Source organism: Phacochoerus africanus, chromosome 1 (genome assembly GCF_016906955.1).
Source record: "Phacochoerus africanus isolate WHEZ1 chromosome 1, ROS_Pafr_v1, whole genome shotgun sequence".
NCBI classification, from domain to species: domain Eukaryota; kingdom Metazoa; phylum Chordata; class Mammalia; order Artiodactyla; family Suidae; genus Phacochoerus; species Phacochoerus africanus.
Genome location: NC_062544.1, coordinates 146,131,255 through 146,155,102, shown reverse-complemented (window position 1 = coordinate 146,155,102; position 23,848 = coordinate 146,131,255). Strand labels below are relative to the sequence as shown.

General features: G+C 43.4%; 1 protein-coding gene across 1 annotated transcript in view; it reads left to right on the top strand.

Moving 5' to 3' along the window:
* The window catches only part of LHFPL4 (LHFPL tetraspan subfamily member 4), a 47,879-nt gene extending 43,165 nt beyond the window's left edge, over positions 1 to 4,714 (top strand). Inside the window, exon 3 of the mRNA XM_047754622.1 lies at positions 3,485 to 4,714. Coding sequence (XP_047610578.1) covers positions 3,485 to 3,585 — 101 coding nt within the window. The 3' untranslated portion in view covers positions 3,586 to 4,714. The remainder of the gene's footprint in view (positions 1 to 3,484) is intronic.
* Positions 4,715 to 23,848: the final 19,134 nt, after the last annotated feature.

Below are 23,848 nucleotides of genomic sequence, written 5' to 3'. Positions count from 1 at the left end.
GTTGGGATGGAAGCAGGGAAGCAAGGGCATGAGGTGGGGGACAGGCAGGTATGTCCAAATTATGGGTGAGTTATGTTCTTGCATGGTGAGCCCACAGATGTTTGGTACAGTTGCTTTATACCCAGTATATTATGCATAAACTTTCATATGTTTCAAGTAACAGTAATATATAAGAAAGAAAGAAATTGACACCTAAGGCCAGAGCCTCAGGAATAACCTGTTATTAGATGCTTATTTGTGTATCTAAGCACATTGTTAGATCCCTTTATGAAATGTATGGTGGTAGTATGTGCTCATGCAGGAGAGACATCATGTGAAACAAATCCCTCCTTAGTTGGCTTTCTGTGCTCGACTCTAGAGCACATCTTAAAGATATTTATCATTTTATGGGGAACTGTCTTGCCCTTTATATCCAGTGCTTAGCATTACATAAGATGAGGGAATTGTAGTTTCTTAACCACTCTCCTTGTAGGGGCTGTTATGAAGGTTTCCAAGTTTTTACTATTACTGGAGACCATCTTTATCTTGGCCTTCTTTTTATTTTTATTTATTTTTTTGCTTTTTTAGGGCCACACCTATGGCACACGGAAGTTCCCAGGCTAGGGGTCGAGTCGGAGCTGAAGCTGCTATCCTACACCACAACCACAGCAGCACCAGATCCGAGCCATGTCTGCAACCTACACCACAGCTCATGGCATTGCCAGATCCTTAACCCACTGAGCAAGCCCAGGGATCGAACTGGCATCCTCATGGATACTAGTTGGATTCGTTTCCATGCCATAACAGGAACTTACTAAAATTTTTTTTATTAAAGTATAGTTGATTTATAATGTTCTGTCAATTTCTGCTGTGTAGCAAATTGACTCAGTCATACACACGCACACATATATATGTCTATATTCTTTTCCTCATATTATCTTCTATCATGTTCTATCATGTTCTATCACAGGTGTTCTCTGTACTATACAGTAGGACCTCTTGCTTATCCATTCTAAATAGGAGAGTTTGCATCTGCTAACCCCAGTCTCCCAGGCAGTCCCACTCCCTCCCCCTCCTCCTTGGCAACCACAATTCTGTTCTCCATGTCTGTGAGTCTGTTTCTCTTGTGTAGATAGGTTCATCTGTGCCATATTTTAGATTCCACATATAAGTGATATCATGGTGTTTTTCTTTCTCTTTCTGACTTACTTCACTTAGTATGAGACTCTCTAGTTGCATCCATGTTCCTGCGAATGGCATTATTTTGTTCTTTTTTGTGGCTGAGTAGTATTCCATTGCTTATAGGTACCACATCTTCTTAATCCATTCATCTGCTGATGGACATTTAGGTTGTGTCTAGGTCTTGGCTATTGTGAATACTGCTGCAGTGAACATAGGGAAGCGTGTGTCTTTCTGAATTGTAGTTTTGTCCGGATATATGCCCAGGAGTGGGATTGCTGGATGATATGGTAGTTCTATATTTAGTTTTCTGAGGAACCTCCATACTGTTTTCCATAGTGGTTGTACCATTTTACATTCCCATCAACAGTGTAGCAGGGTTCTCTTTTCTCCACACCCTCTCCAGCATTAGTTATTTGCAGACTTATTAGGGATGGCCATTCTGACTGGTGTGAGGCAGTTGTCTTTGCCTTCTTATACACAAGAGTTTTTTCAGTGTTGTTCCAGAAGTGCATTGTACACTCACAGTTGTAGGGATAATTCAAGATTGCTCTCTAGGAATTCCCATCGTGGCGCAGTGGTTAACGAATCCGACTAGGAACCATGAGGTTGCGGGTTCGGTCCCTGCCCTTGCTCAGTGGGTTAACGATCCGGCGTTGCCGTGAGCTGTGGTGTAGGTTGCAGATGCGGCTCAGATCCCGTGTTGCTGTGGCTCCGGCGTAGGCCGGTGGCTGCAGCTCCGGTTCGACCCCTAGCCTGGGAACCTCCATATGCCGAGGGAGCGGCCCAAGAAATAGCAACAACAACAACAACAACAACAAAAAGATTGCTCTCTAAAGGAAGGTCAGTCTTCTGACCCAGCCCTTGACCGCAGAGAAAGGGGTATACTGAATCTGTCTGGGTGAGCATTCTCTGCCATGGGAAGTCAGATTTTCTTGTTCCCGTGGTCTCACCTTTCCTTGAGCTGTTAGCATGTGCTAGGTCTATGGTCCCTTTCCTTCAGTTTCATTCATCTCTTGGTGTCTCTCATCTATAAAATGGGGATAATGACAGTGAGGGTTATTATCTGATTTGACAAGAGGTACCCTAGAATTGAGGTATGAATTCCCCTGGACCGTGAAGGCAGACTGTGTTGGAAGCAGGTTGAGCTAAGAAATGCCTTCACCTCTTGGAACCTCAGTTTCCTGTACTACCTAAAGCAAGAGTGGTGAAACTCATACTGCCTTAAAAGACTGTCTTGTGGGAGTTCATGTCCTGGCACAGCAGAAATGAATCCGACTAGGAACCATGAGGATGCGTGTTTGATCCCTGGCTTCACTCAGTGGGTTAAGGATCCGGCATTGCCGTGAGCCATGGTGTAGGTCATAGACGTACGTGACTCGGATCCTGCACTGCTGTGGCTGTGGCTTAGGTTGGCAGCTGTAGCTCCAATTAGACCCCTTAGCTTGGGAACCTCCACATGCTGCAGGTGCGGCCCTATAAAGCAAAAAAAAAAAAAGGCTGTCCTGTACAGAAGAAAGTTTGTATTCACAGAGGGGCAGTGGGGAATGCTTGGTGAATGCTGTCACTCCTCACAGCTCCCCACCAGGCAGGCATTATGACCATATTTTATGAATGAGAAAGCAGAGGTCTGGAGAGGTCCAATAACTTGCCCAAGTTCACCAAAGTGGTAGAGCCAGGATTTGAGCCCAGGTATAAGTCCAGAGGCAAGCTCTTTTCTGCTTCAGACCCTCTGGGGCTGATAAGCTGTCCCCTGACCTCCTGTCCCTGGAGATTCTGACACCCAGTGATTTCTATGGTCTTGGTGTGAGGTCGGGGCCTGCCCTCTGGTGGCAGCATCCAGAAGTGCAAGACTAGGACCTCCATGTGGCCTTTTGGAAGGGGCCTGGGGATGAGATGGGCCCATTCAGCATCCTCTCCTCCCTCCCTGACGCAACGTAACAGCTTGGTATGTTACAAGTGGCACAAGGGATCCCCAGTTTGCCTCCTTCAGCATCCAGGGATCTCCATCCCTCACTGGGAGCTCAAGGTGAGTGAGCCTCACAGTTCAGTTCTGAGCCAGAGACCTCTGGAACAAACGTAATATTTACTATGTGCCAAATACCATGCAGAACCCTTGGCTGGCATTACTTAGGTCTTTTTGACCCCTCAGAATCACTCTGTGGAGAAGTAGGCTGTTATGTCCATTCTACAGATGAGGAAATTAGGGCTCAGAGAGGCCAAATGGCCGGCTTTAGGCCATCCAACTAGTCAGGCCCAGCTTTAGCCTGAGGGAGCCCCAGAGCTGGGCGGCCTCTTACTTTCTGCAATTCTCTCTCTCTCTCAGATTTTGTGGGCTCTACAGTAAGCTCCGTGTTGCGGCCAGGAGGTGATGTCTCTGGATGGGGAGTCCTCCCCTGTCCCGTCGCTCACTCACAGGGACCCTGAAGGCCAGGACCACAGCCCAGGAATTGACCTGCCCTCAGCTTGTCTTTCTCCTGCCCTCTCATCCCTCCATTCAAGCTCCGAGGGAAGACCCCGGTCTTGGACTGACTTCTCACCTGCTACCCGTCTGCAAGCTCCAGGCTTTGAAGAGAGGTTGGGACTGGGATGCAGCCTGGGGGAGGGGAGGAGGCCCTGAAGGCCCCAGGAAGGCCTGGTTTTGCACCTCCCTCAACTGGCCGAAGGGAGCTGGCCCCCAGTCCCTGGCCTCCTCCTCCCTTGCATCCTGGCTGGGGGCCCTGCAGAGTCTCCAGGGGCAGGAGGCACCGTGGTTCTGGTTCCCCAGCCTCCCTCAGTCTGGAGGGCTGCTGCCTGGCTCTGTCCTCCCCTCCTCTGGTCCCCAGCCTCCTGCAGAAACTCAACTAAGACACTGATCCAGGCAGACCAGACTCTTTCCTACCTTTCTTTTGGCTGATGATGGTTCCATCATCTCATCACAGAGCTCCAAGCACCCCCGGCTGCCCTGGGGCCTCTCTTCTCCTGCTCCAGCCTGCTCCCAGCTCTCCCACAGGAGTCCGAACTGCACCAAGGGAGAGAGCATAGGGCCTGCTGGTCAGCTGCTGACTGGGGCCCTATTCATACAGACGCTGAGCAAAGATAGGCAGGCTCCGGAGGCAGTGCTGAGATCCCGTTTTGGTGGCACTTGGCCACTGGGGCTGCAAGTGGCTCAGCTTGGGGTTGGCCTGGCCTTCTCCCTGCTCAGATGGCTCACCAATGACAGGACCCTTGACTCTGGCCTGTTTTGTACAGCACAGACTTTGTGGCCCTGTTGTCAGGGTTGGGGGTTGGGGAGGGGGACCCATGGGTGGGAATTAGGGGATGCATCACCCCTTTGCCCCTTCTCATGTCCCCCTCCCCCCCCGACATCTGCCAAGAGCAGAGACTGTCTTGCCTATTTGATACTTTTCTGCATAACTTGAACTTGCAGGTCACCTCTGAACAGGGTACCCCCTGTCCCCTTCCCCAGGCCTTGTAACCCTGTCCCCACTTCCTCCTTCTTCCCACCTCTCGCCTTGTGGTCTGCCCAGGGTCTGCAGCCTGACGGGCATGCTTAGAGCCAAGGCATGAGTGAATGTGTGTGTGTGTGTGTGTGTGTGTGTGTGTGTGTGTGTAGGTGTGTGTGGGGCAGATGATGAGTCTTCTCATCCCTCTCTAACCCCTGTGGGGGCATCTCCCCCGCCTGGCAGGGAGCACAGGAGGGAGATTGCAGGTGTTTCTGACCCCTCCTCACTGCCTTGCGGACCTGATGGTAGAGCCATCTGGTCTGGGGTGTGGATGGCCTCTTCCAGCCCCCAGTTCAGTGGCCGATTGGCTTCATCTCGTGTGCCTACTTCTGTCTCCAGGTACCCCTCCAGCTGTGGAGGGGGAGCATGTTGCCATGTCATGTCCGCCTGGGAGAAAGGCAGCGAGTGCCATGTATTTGCAACCTTGTGTTCATTTCCATAGGACCTGGACCTGAGAGTTAGGGTTTCCAAGACAGACCCTAGAAATCCTCTGCCTGAGTCCCCAGCCTGCACTCTAACTGGAATCACGTGCTGGGTCCTCAGAGGATTCCTGAAACCTGGAACTTACGAAGTTCTGACCCTGAACCTCTCTACTCCCTCCTCCTGGGCAAACAGCTACCCCTGTGCTCCAGCCCCAGCACTGTGCTTCTCTCCTAGCCCCACCAGGTCCGGGGCTGAGTGGAAGGGTTGGGGGAGCCTTGTGGTGGGGAGGGAGGAGGGCAAAAGTGAGTTCCTCCAAGATCCAAACCAAAGCCGAATGTTAGAAGGCAGCAGAGAGAGGAACTCAAAGCAAGTGACTAGAAATGGGGAGAAGACAGAGATGGGAGAAAGAGGGAGGTGCAGAGATAGGGAGAGGAGGGAGGGAGTCTGAGGAGGAGGGGGAGACTGAGGAGGTACAGAGGTGGAGGAAGAGTGAACAGAGAGGGGGTGATGGATGGAGAACTGGGGTGGGGGCGGGGAGGTGCCCAGAGCTGGAGGAAGGGGAAGGAGACAAAGGGAGAGGTGAGTTGTGGGAGGCCAGGAGACAGGACTCGGAGGAGCGGGGAGCAGGCTGCTGTGTGCCCTCTACGAGGGGAGAGCCCACTCCCCCATGGGTGCCTGCTGCCCAAGGGGGCCACAGACCCCTGTGCCCTGGGAGGAAATTAGAACCTACCTCCTCCGAGGCTGAGGCATCACATCAGGAGAACCGAGTCCAGGTGATCCCGGAGCAGGTTAGTGGGAGAGAGGGAGGGTGGTTTCCAGCTGCTGCTCTGGCTGAGAGAGGGGCAGTTAGGATAATCACCCAGGAGCTTGGGGTGAAGGGGGCAGTGTTGGTGGAGCTGGAGGAACACCAAGTACCTTAGGGAAGGGAAAGAGTTTCAGTTGGGGACCAAACCAAAGCCCTGTCTCTGAGGCTTCAGCAGAGGGGGGAAACAGATGCTTCAGCCAGAGGCCCCAGGTGAGGCTGCAGCCAAGCCTATGGCTCAGACGGCTCTCGGGGGCCAGGAAGCCATCACAGCACTTTGTGGTTTGCTCTCACCCACGGCTGGCTTGGCTTTCACCTTTGGGAGGAGACTGAAGCAGAGGAGATTGTCTGTTCCTGACCTGGGCTCGGTCCCTTGGTCCCTGAAAGAGGCTGCACTTTGAGTGGCCCACCGAGGCACTCCTTCCCAAGCCATGCCTGGACCAGTGGGCTGTGGCACCACCTGGGTCCCTCTGCCTGGTGGGGGACTATCTCAGGAGAGGCCAAGGCAGCTCCAACATTTTTTTTTTTTTGGGGGGGGGAGGTTCTGAGCACCACTTGCTCAAGTCCTTCCAGGTCTTGGAATGTGAGGACTTTCCTCTTTGGGGACCAGTACCCATGGAGGAAAACACCATGGGTAGGATCAAATGATCGAAGGTCTTTTCAGGCCTGGCTTAGCCAAGAAGAGCTTTCAGACGAGGCCATGGGGAAACCCCCCCGCAGCCTTGTCTCACGGTTCTGCTTGGGCACGGGAATCACTCTTCTCCAGTTTCCAGTGTGAACTGAGAAAGGGAGGCCCTCTCTTTGGAGAAGCTGGGATCTTCCCAGCACAAGAAACTTCCACAGGCCCCTGCATGGCTCAGGGCCAGCCTTCAGGTGGGACTGGAGTTTTCTGAGAAGGGAACAAGGGAGCCACAGTCCTTCCCTGAGCTCTGGCCATGCGAGGGCCGTTGCTGTGTCATTAGGATAGCTTGGTGTTGTCTACACCCCATTAGTAAGTTATGTCTGAATGTGTCCGCGCTGTCTGTCGTCCAATTTGGTAACTGATTTTGGTCCTCACCCCTTCTGCTGCTGCTGGATTTGAGCTTCAGTGCAGGTGGAATGACGTTCAAATAAAGAAACACTTTATATCACCCATGCTAGCTTCTCCTTCTCTGAGTTGGCCCCCAGGGGATCAAGAAGGGCTAGATTCAACTTGACCCTTTGTATCAGGTGTGGCTGCATATTACCAGAGCTTACTGGAGGTAGCCAGACCATGACTGACATGGCCAGTTTTATCAGGAACCCCGGAACACTTTCAATCCTGGCTTCCATCCTCAAGGACACCTCATGGCCCAGGGTGGCTGCTGGGGCTCTAGTCACTTTGATCCACATTTTGTTTTAAGGAGACTTCTGGAGATTCCACAAGACTGAGTAGGCACACAGCACACCTAACTGAAATGTAGTCTGTTAACAAATACAATTGGAGACGTTTCCAAAGAAAGAGGAGAGAAGAGCTGGCAGTCTCTGCCAGCTGGCAGTGTCTGCCAGCTCCTGCATGGGCTTGAAAACAAGGCTCCACCCTTCTCAGCCTGTGTGGCCTTGGACAAGTCCCTTCACCTCTATTTAAGTCCCCACCGAATAAGTGGGGATGATGACAGTGATCTCTGGGAAGTTTTAAGGAACCAGCGAGGGAATGCGTGTGAATTGCTTTGAAGTGTCTGGCACACAGTAACACGCCTCATGTGGGAACTACAATGATTATAATTTTTGCACTTGGTAAGTGAGCCTTCGTTCAACATACTTTGAGAACATAGTATTTGCTGAGCACTTGAACAAAATCCTTCAAGGTCAGTCTGATTGGGGAAATAAACATATAAAAAACAATGTGAAATCTACCTGGTGCAGGGTATTGTGAGTACCTTGTGTGGCTTGAGGTGGGATGAGTAGAGCCGGGGATGGAAGGTTTTGCAGTAGGATGAACAGGAGGTAGGCAGGCAGGTGCCAGGAAAGCCATTCATGAAAGAGTAGGCGGCTTGAGGAAAGAGACTGAGGTGAGAAACAGAATTGAACCTGTGGAGAAGTAAAAGCAATTTAGTAATGCTGAACTGTAAACTGTGAGGTGGGGAGAGTCAGAGATTAACATGCAGAGCTTGGCAAAGGCCAGATGATGAAAAGGCTTAGAGGCTGTGTACAGCAGTTCGGACCCTTGGGAACCAGGGAAGGATTTTAAGCCTGAAAAAAATACAATTTGATATGCATTCCAGAAAGATCAGTTTTAATGAAAGGGAAGGCCTGAAGCAGGGTGATGGCAGTGGTTTTGAGAGAGGTAAGAAATTTTATATTTAGGAAGTAGAATTGAGGATATTTAGTAACTGACCGATTATGGGGATAAGGGATAGAGTGGCATCAAGGAGGACAGTTAAAACGTTTGGCTTAGGGGAAAAGAAAAGTTTGCCAGTGTAGTGGGGGAACAAGATGAACAGTTCAATTTGAGACATGCATATGGGACATCCTGGTAGATTGCCCAGTAGTCAGCTGACTTACATGGATTTGGGAGCCCAAGAGAAACACGAACATGCATGTAATGGCTGAAACGTGAAGTGCAGATGAACTTGTTCAGGGTGACTTGTGTAGTGCGAAGAGAGCATGGGGCTACGAATCACTGGAAAACACCAATGTATAAAGGTCAGAGGAATGGCTGTCCAAAAGGAGAGTCGGAGCTACTTAACAGTGAGGACGTGGTGTTAAGGAAACCAAGGACTTGGAACTTAAGGGGAAGTTCAACTGGTCAGGTGGAGCAGAGAATTAGGGACTGAAATCTGTGCCCACTAAACTTGGGAACAAAGAGGCCACTGCTGGATTTGATAAAAGCATGTTCAGAGGAGTGTGAGGAGAGCCACACTGAGGCCTGTTAAGGGAGAGAATGGGAGCTAACTGAGAAGATCACCTTCTGGAGAAGAGTGGCTAAGAAGGGGAAAGAAATGACTCCATTCATTCAGGAAATGCTAAGTGTACATAGTGAACAAGCAGTGGACAAGGATCAGCATGTAATTTAAAGGAGGAAATGGAATCCCTTTTTCTTTAAATATGGAAGAGTTCTGAATATTTGTGGGTCATAGCCAGTAAGAGTTCAAAGATTAAGAGAGGTTGCTAATGGAAAAGGCTAGGATGTATAAGGTTTAGTTAGGGAACTCTTGCCTGATGGCATCCATTTTTCTCAGTGAAGCAGGAGGCAATATTCTCTACTGAAAGTCAAGGGAATGAGCAAGGGGTTTGAGAAGAATGATGAAAATTTGGAACAGCTGTTAAAGGAGCTGTCAAAAGATATGAAAGGACTGATTAGTGACCATGAAACTATGGTGGCACCAAGAGATGGGAGGGTAGACACAGAAGTAAGACTATATAAACTGGAAGGCAGGTGCAAGGTCAGCACAGTCAGAGGCCCACCATCAGATATAGGCTGGTTATGGGAAAATGGGGCAGACTGACAATGAAAATGGAGAAATTAAGGCATGTGAAAGAGCTGGACGTTTAGGAGATTATAGTTAGAAAGGTATTTGACCTGAATATTCTGAGTAATTCTTTTTCTTCAGCTCTTACTTAATTTTAATGATTTTTATTTTTTCCATTATAGCTGATTTACAGTGTTCTGTCAGTTTTCTGTACAACAAAGTGATCCAGTCACACACATAGACATTCTTTTTCTCACGTTATCCTCCATTATGTTCCATCACAAGTGACTAGATATAGTTGCCTGAGCTATACAGCAGGATCTCATTGCTTATCCACCCCAAATGCAAGAGTTTGCATCTATTAACCCCAGACCCCCAGTCCATCCCACTCCCTCCCCCTCTCCCTTGGCAACCACAAGTCTGTTCTACAAGTCCATGAGTTTCTTTTCTATGGAGAGTTTCCTCTGTGCCATGTATTAGATTCCAGATATAAGTGATATCATGTGGTATTTGTCTTTCTCTTTCTGACTTCACTTAGAGAGTCTATTTCCATCCATGTTGCTGCAAATGGGATTATTTTATTCTTTTTATGGCTGAGTAGTATTCCATTGTTTATATATTGCAAAGCTTCTAAATCCATTCATCTGTCAGTGGACATTTAGGTTGTTTCCATGTCCTGGCTAGTATGAATAGTGCTGCAATGAATGTAGGGGTGCATGTATCTTTTTCAAGGAAAGTTTTGTTCGGATATATGCTCAAGAATGGGATTGCTGGATCATATGGTAGTTCTATATTTAGTTTTCTGAGGAACCTCCATACTGTTTCCCATAGTGGTTGTACCAAATAACATTACCACCAACAGTGTAGGAGAGGACCCTTTTCTCCACACCCTCTCCAGCATTTGTTGTTGACTTGTTAATGATGGCCATTCTGACAGGTGTGAGGTGGTACCTCATGGTAGTTTTGATTTGCATTTCCCTAATAATTAGTCATTGAGCATATTTTCATGTGCCTGTTGGCCATCTGTATGTCTTCTTTGGGGAAATGTCTATTCAGGTCTTTTGACCATTTTTCAATTGGGTTGTTGGTTTTGCTGGTGAATTGTGTTTAAGTTGTTTGTATCTTTTAGAGATTAAACCCTTGTCAGTTGCATCATTTGAAACTATTTTCTCCCATTCTGTAGGTTGTGTTTTTGTTTTTTTGGGGGGTTTCCTTTGTGTTGCAAAAGTGTGTCAGTTTGATTAGGTTACATTGGTTTACTTTTGCTTTTATTTCTGTTGCTTTGGGAGACTGACCTGAGAAAACATTTGTAAAGTTGATGTCAGAGAATGTTTTACCTATGTTCTCTTCCAAGAGTTTAATAGCGTCTTGTCTTACATTTAAATCTTTAAGCCATTTGAAGTTTATTTTTGTATATGGTGTGAGGGTGTTTTCCAGTTTCACTGATTTACATGCGACTGTCCAGTTTTCCCAGCACCACTTGCTGAAAAGACTATCTTTTCCCCATTTTATATTCTTTTCTCATTTGTCAAAGATTAATTGACCGTAGGTGTCTGGGTTTATTTCTGGGTTCTCTATTCTGTTCCATTGGTCTGTATGTCTGTTTTAGTACCAGTACCACACTGTCTTGATCACCATGGCTTTGTAATATTGCCTGAAGTTTGGAAGAGCTATGGCTCCTTCTTGGTTTTTGTTCCTCAGAATTGCTTTGGCAATTCTGAGTCTTTTAAAATTCCATATAAGTTCTTGGATTGTTTGTTCTAGTTCTGTGAAAAATGTCATGGGTAATTTGGCAGGGATTGCAGTGAATCTGTAGGTTACTTTGGGTAGTATGGCCATTTTTGCGATATTAATTCTTCCAGCCCAGGAGCATGGAATATCTCCATTTCTTTGAATCCTCTTTAATTTCCTTGATTAACGTTTTATAGTTCCTAGCATATAAGTCTTCCTCCTTGGTCAGGTATATTCCTGGGTCTTTAATTTTGTGGGGTGCAATTTTAAAAGGTATTGTATTTTTGTATGCCTTTTCTAATTGATAGTATGATTAGTATACAGAAATGCAACCAGTTTCTGAATGTTTATCTTGTATCCTGCTACTTTGCTGAATTCATTGATCAGTCTGAGAAGTTTGTGTGTGTGTGTGTCATATTAATGGTGGCCTTGTAGAGTGAATTTGGGGTGTTACCCTCTCTTTATTTCTTTGGAATAGTTTGAGAATGAGAGGTATTACCTCTTTATATGTTTGGTAGAATTCCCCAGTGAAGCCATGTGTTCCTAGACTTTTGTTTTGGGGGAGTTTTTTGACTACTGATTCAGTTTCAACACAGTCTCTTCAGATTATCAATTTTTCCTAATTCATTCTTGAAAAAAATGTATGTTTCTAGGAATTAATCCATTTCTTCTAGTTTGTCCAATTTATTGACTTATACCAGCTCATAACATTCACTTAGAATTGTTTATATTTCTGTGATATCAGTTGTAACTTTTCCTCTTGTATTTCTTACTTTATTTCCCTGTCTAATGCTAACCCTAATGAGCCTGGCTAAAGGCTTAACATCTAGTCACCGACCCTGTGACTTTTGATTGGAGTATTTAGTTCATTGACATTTAAAGTGATTATTGATAGGCATGTACTTATTGCCATTTTTATTGTTTGACAATTGTTTTAAAATGATTATTTTTAATACTTATTTCCCAATACAATTATTTTTCTACTGTGCAGCATAGTGACCCAGTTACACATACATGCACACATTCTATTTTTGCACATTATCATGCTCCATCATAAGTGACTAGACATATTCCAGTGCTACACAGCAGGATCTCATTGCTAATCTGTTCCAAAGGCAAGAATTTGTATCTATTAACCCCAAGCTCCCCATGTTTGAGTAGTTTTTGTGTGGAGTCCTTAGAGTTTTCTACATATAGTACATGTAATCCACATAAAGTGACAATTTCACCTCTTCCAATTTGGATACTTTTCGTTTGTCTGATTGCTGTGATTAGGACTTCCAATACTATGTTGAATAAACGTGGTGAGAGTGGGCATCCTCGTCTTGTTCCAGATTCTAGTGGGAAGGCTTTCAGCTTTTTTACATTGAGTAATATATTGGTTCTGGGTTTGTCATAAATAGCTTTCATTATGTTAAGGTATGTTCACACTATACCCACTTTGGTAAGTTTTTTTTTTTTTATATCATGAATGGACGTTGGACTTTGCCAAATGCTTTTTCTGCATCTATTAAAATGATCATGTGGTTTTTGATTTTTCTTTTGTTGATGTGGTGTATGTTATTGATTGATTTGCATATGTTGAACCATCCTAATGAACCTGGGATGAATCCCACTTGGTCATGGTGTATGATCTTTTTTATATGGTGTTGGAATTTGTTGGCTAAAATTTTATTGAGAATTTTTGTGTCTATATTCATCAGATAGGCATGTATAATTTTGTTTTTTGGTAGTATCTTTCTTTTGGTATTAGGGTGATGCTGGCTTCAGAGAATGTCTTTGGGAGTATTCCTTTTTATTCAACCTTTGGAAAAGTTTAAGAAGGATGGGTATAAGTTCTTCTTTGTATGTTTGGTGGAATTCACCTGTGAAGCCATCTGGTCCTGGACTTTTGTTTATAGGGATGTTTTTATTACATACTCAACTTCATTTCTAGCTATTGGTCTGTTCACTTGATTTATTTCTTCTTGATTCAGTTTTGGTGGGCTTTAAGTCTCTAGAAAGTTGTCCATTTCTTAAAGGTTGTCAAATTTGTTAGCATACAATTGTTCATAGTATTCTCTTATGGTTTGTCTTTCTGCAGTATCCACTGAGATTTCTCCTTTTTCATTTCTCTTGTTTATTTGTTTTTTTTCCTCTCCTCTTCTTGGTGAGTCTGACCAGAGGTTTGTCAAATTTGTTTACCTTTTCGAAGAATCAGCTCTTGGTTTTATTGATTTTTTTCTATTATTTTTTGAATCTCTCTTTTATTGATTTCCTCTCTGATCTTCATATGATTTTCTTCCTTCTGCTGACTTTATGTTTTGTTTATTCTTCTTTTTCTAATTATTCTGAGTAATTCTTGCAAAAGATTTTGTGATGAGAGGCATCCTGGTTAGGATGTCCACCCAAATGGGAAGGACAGTGGGAGAAAGTGGGGTGGAGAAGACAAGCCAAAGTTAAGACTCGAGAGAATCAGAGAGAGGGAGTTCCCGTCATGGCACAGTGGAAACGAATCCAGCCAGGATCCATGAGGATGCGGGTTCAATCCCTGGCTTCACTCAGTGAGCCATGGATCCTGTGTTCCTGTGAGCTATGGCGTAGGTTGCAGACATGGCTTGGACCCCACATTGCTGTGGCTGTGGTAGGCCGGCAGCTGTAGCTCCGATTTCACCCCTAGCTTGGGAACTTCCGTACACCATGGGTATGACCCTAAAAAGCCAAAAAGCAGAAAGAATCAGAGAGAGACATTGGAAGGTTAAAACGACAGCAGTGAAGAGGGTTGAAACACAAGAACCAAATGTGTGAGCTTCGGGGTGGGTGCAGGATATTTTTATCTGAGGGACAAGATAAGTTTTGTCTGGAGACATCTGGGGAGACCCTCCGTGCAACGAGAAGTGAGAGCAGGAGCGGCCTCCACATCAAGGGCTGCAAAGGAGGTGGTGTCCTCCGGAGAGAACTGTATTCAGTAAAGGTTGACAGACAAGATGGAGGAGGACAGCACCACAGGAAAGTTGGGAGAGAAGGATGGGAAATGGTAAAAGCAGAGAACCCTGGAAAGCCAGAGGACATGGAGAACTATTTCATGGGGTGACTAAGGAGAGTGAAGTGGGGAGAACTCACCAGATTCCATGATTCCAACCAGGCTCTGGTTTGAAACCCCTCTCAAGTCCACTGAGGCAGAGAAGAAGGCTGCTGGCATCCAAACAGACCCGGAGGTGCTGGGAGCTCACTTAGGTGCTGAAATTCAACCTGTGTGGGTTGGAGCCTTCTTCGGATTTATTTACTCATTCAACAAAACATTTGTTAAATGCCTGTTCTGGTCAGGTACTGCCAGGCTCTAGAAATACACAAATAAATCAGACAGAGGACCTGGATTCAAATGATCTTAGGCCACTTAGCAACAGCGTTGTTTGCCTGTTCATTGCAGCTATGTAAGATTCTGTTCTTTGTTAGACATGCTGCAGCATAAAACAAATGTACGGGCAGATGAACTATGATACCTTTTTGACCATAACCAAAGAGAAACTTGGTAGCCACCTCGGAAGTCTTTTAAACCTAACGCTAATTATCTTTGATAGTATCCTTGCTCTCTGATAATGACAAGATGTTTTAGACTGATATTGGACATTTTCTCCTTCATCCCCAAATCTGCCATTTCTCTAGGAAGCCCTATTTCTAAGCCTTTCCCAGTCGATAGAGCTAAGATATGGACACACACATATGTGGATATGGGATCTATCTAATCTGTCTGTGATAAAATACCTCATTAGGGAGCTCCCTGGTGGCCTAGTGGTTAAAGACTCTGTGTCACTGCTGTGCTCAGGCTACTGCTCTGGTTCAGGTTCAATTGCTGGCCTGGGAACTTTCATATGCCTCAGGCGTGGCCAAAAAGAGCAAACAAACACAAAACTTCCTGAGTTGGTACTGATATAAGAAAGGTTTTGGCTTAACATCCTCTGTCTTGACATCAATGACACCTTTTTCCCCCTCATTTAGAATCTGGGTTCTCAAGGGCAATGGATTTTTTTTTTTTTAATTGGCTTTTTGCCATTTCTAGGGCCACATCTCTGGCATATGGAGGTTCCCAGGCTAGGGGTCGAGTTGGAGCCGTAGCTGCCGGCCTATGCCAGAGCCACAGCAATGCGGGATCCAAGCAGTGTCTGCAACCTATACCACATCTCACGGCAATGCCAGATCCTTACTCCAGGGAGGCCAGGGATCGAACCCGAAACTTCATGGTTCCTACTCGGATTCGTTAACCACTGAGCCACGATTCATTTGTTTTATCCGATATTAAAGCCCTCAGATATACCACCACCAGTATAATCACTAAAAAATATTTTCTTACTTCTTTGTAGTTGCTCTGTATTTACACTGCCTAACTCACATAAACCAGCTGACGTCTCACCTTATATTCCCCATTCATTTTTGTTCGAGTAGCTAACTGCATTTAATTAACTCACTACTAGACTTTCTGTTGATGTTTCTTTCTTTTTGTGTGTGTGTGTGATTTTTAGGGCCACACCTGTGGCACATGGAAGTTTCCAGGCTAGGGGTCGGTCATATTGGAGCCACAGTCACAGCAACATGGAATCTGCGTAGCGTCTGTGACCTACACCACAGCTCATGGCAATGTTGGATCCTTAACCTACTGAGCGAGGCCAGGGATGGAACCTGCATCCTCGTGGATACTAGTTGGATTTGTTTCCACTGAGCCACAATGGGAACTCCCTCTGTTGATGTTTCTAGAGTTTGGTTGCCGGAATGAGCTCAGTTTTTAACAGATTCCTAAGAGTTAATGGGAATAAAGTTCCCTAGGTTCTTGAATGCAGATGACAGTCTGCTGCTATTGTATAGTTGGTATGAAAGTTCTCATTTAGTCATGGTATTTTAAACGTGTTACTCTTTTGCTATAATGTGTTGCTCTCAAAAACCTTGATACAGCTTAATTTTCTTTCCATTATAAGTAACTTTAGGAGTTACTTGGATACCCAAGGATTTTTTTCCTTTACTTTACATTCCAAAAATTTTAGGATATTTTGATATTGACCATTCTGGGTTGAATTTACAAGGTATGCAACATGTTCTGTCAATTTTTACTTTGAAATATTTCAGGAAAAGTCTTGAGATAAAACTTTTGGTATTTATTCTTTCCCTTGCCTTGTCTTTATTTGGAAATACGTATTAACACATGTCTTTTTTTTTGCCAGTCTTCTGTATTTGTCACTGGAACAAAGACTATTAGAGCAGCTTTAGGTTCCCGGCAAAAGTGAGCAGAGGGTACAGAGATTTTCTATATTCTCCCTGCTCCACACATTCACAGCCTCCCTCATTAACCACAACCCCCACTAAATGGTACAACTGCTGGACCTACACTGGACATCATTTTCACCCAAGGTCCATAGTTTAGGATGGGGTTCACTCACATTCTATGGGTATATACAAATGTATATTGCATGTATTTCCCACTACAGTATCACATAAATAGCTTCACCACCCTAAAAATCCTGTGTTCCTCTCACTCATTCCCCCCCCCTCCTCAACTGCTGATCTTTTCGCCATCTCTACAGTTTTGCATTATCTAGAGTGCCATATAATTGGAATCGCATAGTATGTAGATTTTCCAGACTGGTTTTTCTCTACTAGTAATATGCATTAAGTTCTCCATTTTTTTTTTTTCTTTTTTAGCTCATCCATGGCACATGGAAATTCCTGGGCCAGGGAAACTGGAGCTGCGACCTATACCACGGCTGCAGCTACACCTGTATCACAGCTGCAGCAACACTGAACCCTTAGCCCACTGCAGCACAGTGGAAACTCCACTCCATGTTCTTCCTATGGCTTGATAGCTCATTTCATGTTGGTGTTGAGTAACAGTTCACTTTTCAGAAATACTAGTTTATTTACTCACCTACTGAAGGACATCTTGATTGCTTCCAAGATTTGGCAATTATCAGTAAAGCTGCTTACAACATCTATAAAGAGGTTTCTGTATAGACATACATTTTCAGCTTCTTAGGGTGTAAACTAGGAAGCACAACTGCTGGACTGTATACTGAGTGCATGTTTAGTTTGTAAGATACTGCCAAAATGTTTTCCCAAGTTTTGCACTCCAACCGGCAGTGAGTGAGGGTTTCAGCTGCTTCACATCCTCAGCAGTATGTGGTGGGATTAGTGTTTTGGATTGTGGTCAATCTAATAGGTAGGAAATGACATCACATTGTTTCAACCTGCAACTTCCTAATGACATATGATGTTGAACATCTTTGCATATATACTAAGTGTATGTTCAGACCTTTGCCCATTTGAAAATAAGGCTATTTTATCTTGCCAAGATATGATAGGAAAGCATTCTGTAGATAACCACAAATAAAGCTTCATATGAATTGACGAGTTCTAGTAGGATTTATACCTACTGGTGGCTGTCAATACCACTGGACCTTAAAATGTACAAATATCTTGAAATAGAGCCTTTAAAAACCAATGTGCTTGACTGATTTGCTAAACTGTTAAATAGTAAATTAAACATTATTCCTTTCCTTATCATCATTTTAAGTTTCTTCAGGTAAAAATTTTCCTTAACTTGTACTTTATGACCTCAACTTTATCTACTGGATCTTCTAATTAGGAAAATTCATTTATTTCTTGAAAAAGTGCTTCTCACCTCTCTCCTGTGAGAAAATCCTGACCATAAAGAAATTAAAGTCACCTCTCTTCTGTGAAAAAATCCTGACCATAAAGAAATTAAAGTCATATTGGCTGATATAAAGGCTATCAGATATGCTGTCATGCTCTCCCCACTCAAGTCTTACTTTTTTTTTCTTTTAATGGCCATGCCCATGGCACATTCCTGGGCCAGGGACTGAATCTGAGCTGCAGATGTAGCAACACCAGATCCTTTAAACCACTACACCAGGCTGGGGATTGAACCAGCACCTCTGCAGCAACCTAAGCTGCAGATTCTTAACCCACTGCACCACAGTGGGAACTCCAAGTCAAAAAAAAAAAAAAAGCTGAGATGTAATTGACATGTATCATTTTTAGTTTCATGTGTACAACATAATGCATCTATATATACGTACATAAATATACAAATTGTGTGTATGTGTGTATATATATACACACAATTTGTGTATATATATATATACACACAATTTGTATATATATGTGTATATATATATATATATACACACATACACACAAATGATCACAATGTCTAGTTAACATCCATCACCCAGTTACAAAAATTGTTTTATTGTGCTAAAAACTTTTAAGATCTACTCCCTTAGTGACAAGCAAATACAGTATTATTAACTATTGTCACTATGCTGTGTTACATCCCCAGGACTTATTTATAACTCCAAGTTTGACCTTTGACCATTGTCACCCATTTGGCTTAACCCCACATCCTCCACCTCTGGGAACCACCAATCTGTTCTCTGTACCCATAAGCTCATTTTTTTTTTTTGAAGACTCTCTATATTTTTGTATGAGATCATAAGGTATTTGTCTTCCTCTAATTTATTTACTCAGGAAGAACTCCCTCAATGTGCATTCATGTTGTTGCAAATGGGAGGATTTCATTTTTTGTTTATAGCTGTCATGCATACATTTTCTTTATCCATTCATCCACTAACAAACACAGGTTGTTCCCTATCTTGTTGCAGTTAACACAGGGGTACAAACATATTTTTGACTTGGTGTTTTTGTTTTCTTCAGATAAACACCCAAAAGTGGAATTGCTGGATTATATGATAGTTCTATTTTTTTTTACATCTTCTTAGGGCTGCACCCAGGCATATGGAAGTTCCTAGGCTAAGTGTCAAATTGGAACTGTAATTGCAGCCTACGCCACAGACACAGCAAAGCGGGATCTGAGCCATGTCTGCAACGTGCATCACAGCTCATGGCAATGCTGGATCCTCAACCCACTGAGCGAGGCCGGGGATCAAGACTGCGTCCTCATGGATACTAGGTGGGTTCGTTACAAATGAGCCACAACAGGAACCCTAATTATAGTTCTATTTTTAATCTGAGGAACCTTCATAATGATTTCCAGAGAGGGTGCACCAATTTATATCCCCACAGACAGGGCTCAAGTGGTATTTCATTGTGATTTTGATCTCCATTTCCCTGGTGGTTAATGATGCTGAGCACCCTTTATGTACCTGTTGGCCATCTGTATTTCTTACATAGAAAAATAGCTGTTTAGATCTGCCCATTTTTTATTGAAATATTTTTCAGTTATGAGTTCTTTATATATCTATTAGATACTAACCCCTTATCAGATACATAATTTGCAAGTATTTTCTCCCACTCAGTAGGTTGCCTTTTCATATTGAACACGGTTTCCTTTCCTTTGCTGTACAGTTTTTTTTTGTTGTTTTTTTGTCTTTTTTTAGTTATTTCTTGGGCCGCTCCCGAGGCACATGAAGGTTCCCAGGCTAGGGGTCGAATTGGAGCTGTAGCCACCGGCCTACGCCAGAGCCACAGCAACACAGGATCCGAGCCGCGTCTGCGACCTACACCACAGCTCACGGCACCGCCGGATCGTTAACCCACTGAGCAAGGGCAGGGACTGAACCCGGAACCTCATGGTTCCTAGTCGGATTCGTTAACCACTGCGCCACGACGGCAACTCCCTGCTGTGCAGCTTTTAAATTTCATGTAATGTCACCTGTTTACTTTTGCTGCTCTTGCTTGTAGTATCAAAGCCAAAAAATCATTGCCAAGACCAGTGTCAAGGAAGACGCTGCGTACTTTTCCTTCCAGGAGACTGATCAATTGATTAATTTATCCACCCCCCCCCCTTGCTTGGCTGCACCCGTGGCATATGATGGCTCTGGTATTGTATCTGAGAAGTCATTGCCAGACACACAACTGCCAAGTCCTTAACCACTAGGCTACCAGGAAACTCCAATACTTTTGCTTTTTATATTTAGGTCCATGATTCATTTTGAGTTAGCTTTTGTGAAGAGTGTCAACATCTGTGTCTACACTCATTTTTTGCATGCGGATGTCCAGCTGTGCCAGCCCCATTTGTTGAAGACTATCTTTTCTCCATTGCATTGCCCTTACTTGTCAAATATCAGTTGACTACATTTGTGTGGGTTTGTTTTATGGGCATTCTTATTCTTTTCCACCAATCCATTTGTTCTTATTCCAATTATCACGCTGTCTTGATTGCTATAGCTTTAGAATAAGTCTGACCTAAAGAACACTTCCCTTTTAACAGTGTGTTGGCTATTCTGGGTCTTTCCCCTCTGTGTATAAGCTTTGTTTATGGATAGCCACAAAATAACCTGCTAGGGTTTTAATTGGGATTACAAATCCAAAAATCAAGTTGAGAATTGACATCCTGACATCAAATCTTTCCATACATGACCATGGAATATTCCTGTTTATTTAGTTCTTTAATTTCATCAGTTTTATAGTCTTATCCATATAGGCCTTCTAGATATTTTAATTTATAACTATTTCATTTTTTGTTGGCTCCAGAATAAATGTTAACTGTTTTAACTTTTAAATTCCAATAGTTTGTTGCTGGCATATAAGAAAGCAGCTGATATTTCTATCATTAACATTGTACTCTGCAACCTTGATGTAATTGATTATTAGCTGCATGTTTTCTTTGGGGGAGGGGGATTGATTCTTTTGGATTTTCTACAAAACAATTATGTCCATAGTGAACAAAGACTGTTTATTACTTCTTCCTTCTCAATCTGTATACCTGTTTTTTTTTTTTGTTCTGTTAAATTAGCATGCTTTCATTGTCTGTGCAGATATTATTCTGCTTTCTTGTACTTGTTTGGATTTTGACTTTGTTCCTTTCTGTTGCCCATATTTACTATACAAGTTAGATTTTCCTGCACTTTTAGAAGGCACGACTTATTAGTTTTCCTAGGTTCAAGGTTCTATAGTACTTTTTTTCATGCAAAATATTAAAATATGGACTGTGAAAATAAAAGCTGTTTAAATTCAGCTTTAATTGACCAATTTATGATCAATTGTTTCTCTCAGGAGTTAAAGAACAAATTATTTAATACTTTCATATTGTTCCTAGAAGGGTAATACTGGATTAAATGGACAATCCTAGCTTCACACTCTTATTCAAAATACTTCATTTAATGGGATCCTCTACCTCTCCAACTCTATTGTCTTGCTCAATTTGGATTCTATCAGTAGTCTGTGTGCTCAATCCTGTGAACTTTGCTATTTAGAATTTTCTTAGGCCCAAAGTGTTGCAACCCCTTCAGATCTAACCAAGTGCCCTTTCTTTGTACATACAGCAAGCCCCTCCTAGTCTGTCATTTTCACAATGGCTCATTGAACTTCTGACTGAGTGCTTGTGGAGTTCTGAGACACATCAGACATGCCATTGCTTTCTCTGGAACAAAACGTGATTACCACGCAGATCTTGTGGTTATTGGTCGTTTCTTTCCTTTGTGAGATTTTTTTTTCTGGTTGGGGGGGGCTTGACATGCAGGCGTGATGTGGAGTCTTAGTTCCCTTACCAGAGACTGAAACCCAGATGCAGCAGTCAGTGTTTGAGTCCTATCCACAAGACCATCAGGGAAATGCCCTTTCTTTCCTTTGTTTTGAGGGTCACGGGGATACCCAGTTTTCCTACAAAGTTGCCCAAGGTTTTGTTTTGCTATCATGACTTCTGTGTGTTTTTATGATGTATGTGAGAATATTCAAAACTATTATCTCATATTCTCTGCCAGGTAAGCTTTTGAACCTAAAAGCAGGGAAAAGTTAGAGGAGAACACCATCTCTTTCCATAACTATGCTTTTTTTCCAAGCTGCTTCCTTTATTTATTTTCAGCACAGGACCTTTATCTCTCTAAGTTTCATAGCAGGTTATGGAGGTTGTCCCCTCTGTAATCGATGAATTGATAATCAGTGCAGTTTCAAAGTAAATAGCCTCCTCCAGTGGGACAATTCTGAATTTTTTTCTTCAGGGAGTCCTTTGCTAAACAGAAAACCCTGAACCATCAATCCGATGCTTGAGAGATGAAAAGGCCAGATTGCTGTTTTTAAGGCAACAAAGGGTGTAATACACTTTTTCAGCTAGTTAAGTCAGTCCCCGGACCCCACCCTGGCTGTGCCTATGGCAGGTGGAAATTGCAAGTTCAGAGATCAAACTTGAGCCACAGGCGTGACTTGAGCCATAACTGTAGCAACACCAGATCCTTAACTTCTAGGCGCCACTGCTTGTAGTCAGTTTTGAAGCATCTCTAGCTATCTCTATTTGTTTCCTGGGTAAACTGCAAAATTTCTAAGACTGTCAGGTGGAGTCTGCCTTTAGAAGAGCAAAATCTTGGACATTTGCATCCTCTAAAACTAAAATTGTAAAATGATAATAATACCTTACACACTGTTAAGGATGAATGAGATAGCTGATGGACATAAACGGAAGAACCACAACTGAGAAGTTGTGTACAAAGTGCACTAATGCACTTGATTATTTAATACAGTTCAGCTCCTAACATTTATACCACATCAAAAGCAAAGTACCTAATAACAGAGCAGACACTTGGTAACAATAGCAAATAGACTACAAATTCCTAATAGATAAGGGTGTCTTACTTACCTTCATATTCCTAGCACCTAGCACAGCCTAGCACAGTAGCTGTCTAATAAACAATTATAAAATAGAACCTTTCAATTCTAACAAAAATCAGATGAGCTTATTCTTCCATTATTAGAAGCTCCATTGTAGAGACAGGACACTGCACTAGACCTCAATTTCTCATCTTTAAATTCTAGCACCTCACCTGCTTTCATCACAGAACTGAGACCAAATACGACGCTGAATATCAAAATGCTTTTAAAAGAGGACTACGCACCCACCTATTCTCCTCTTTGAGCAAGCAGAATTCAGTTGTGGCTTGTGGAAGGTCACCTAGGCATTCTAAGAAGACAATGATTTTAATTTTGTCTTCAATTGGTTACTTTCTAAGCTTCTTTAAGAATTAGCATCTTCTCTGTCTTTGACTCCCCTGTGTTTATTAGCAAATGCAGTCTATTGTAACTCTCTCTTGATAAATGTTTGTGAAATGTATGTTAGAACAAAACCCTGACACACCGGTTCACTAGCAAGCACTGTTGTTTACTTACAAAAAGCATCCTGACTCTAAGTACTTCTTTCTCCCTATGACCACTTACATAGAAGCCACCTTGGATTGCTGATTGCCTGAACTACTATAGCTTCCAGACTGGTTTCCTGGTTTCTATTCCTAACTCCTCCTGGATCAAAACAGAGTAATTTAAAAAAACTAACCAATTAACAAAACATAAATTAGATCATGTCACTTCTCTGCTTAAAATCCTGCAGTGACTTTCCCACTAGGATGCAGATTCTTTAAACGAAACCCACAAGGTTCTACATCAGAGACCAGCAAACTATGACCTGGGGGCCAAATCTGACTGACCATGTTTTTCTGTAAATACTGTTTACTGGCCATAGCCAGTATTGCCTACTGTCTTTATGCTTTAAGGGCAGAGTAAAATAGTTGGGATAGAGACCACATGGCATGCAAAGCCTAAGTATTAACTTTCTATCTCCTTATAGAAAGATTGCTGAGACATGCTCTATATGATCTGACCCTATCTTCTTGCTATCTGCTGCCCCCTCTCCCTGCCCTGCTTATTCACTCTATCCCAACCAAGGCTTTTCTTGTTAAGTATCTTTTACTGCAAAGATCTTTATTCATATTGATTTCCATGACTGACTCCTGATCACTGAGATCTCAGCTGAAATGTCAACCTCTTAGAGACCTCCTGGATCAACCAATCCAGAGTTGCCCCTTCAATCTCCCTAGTTACATACC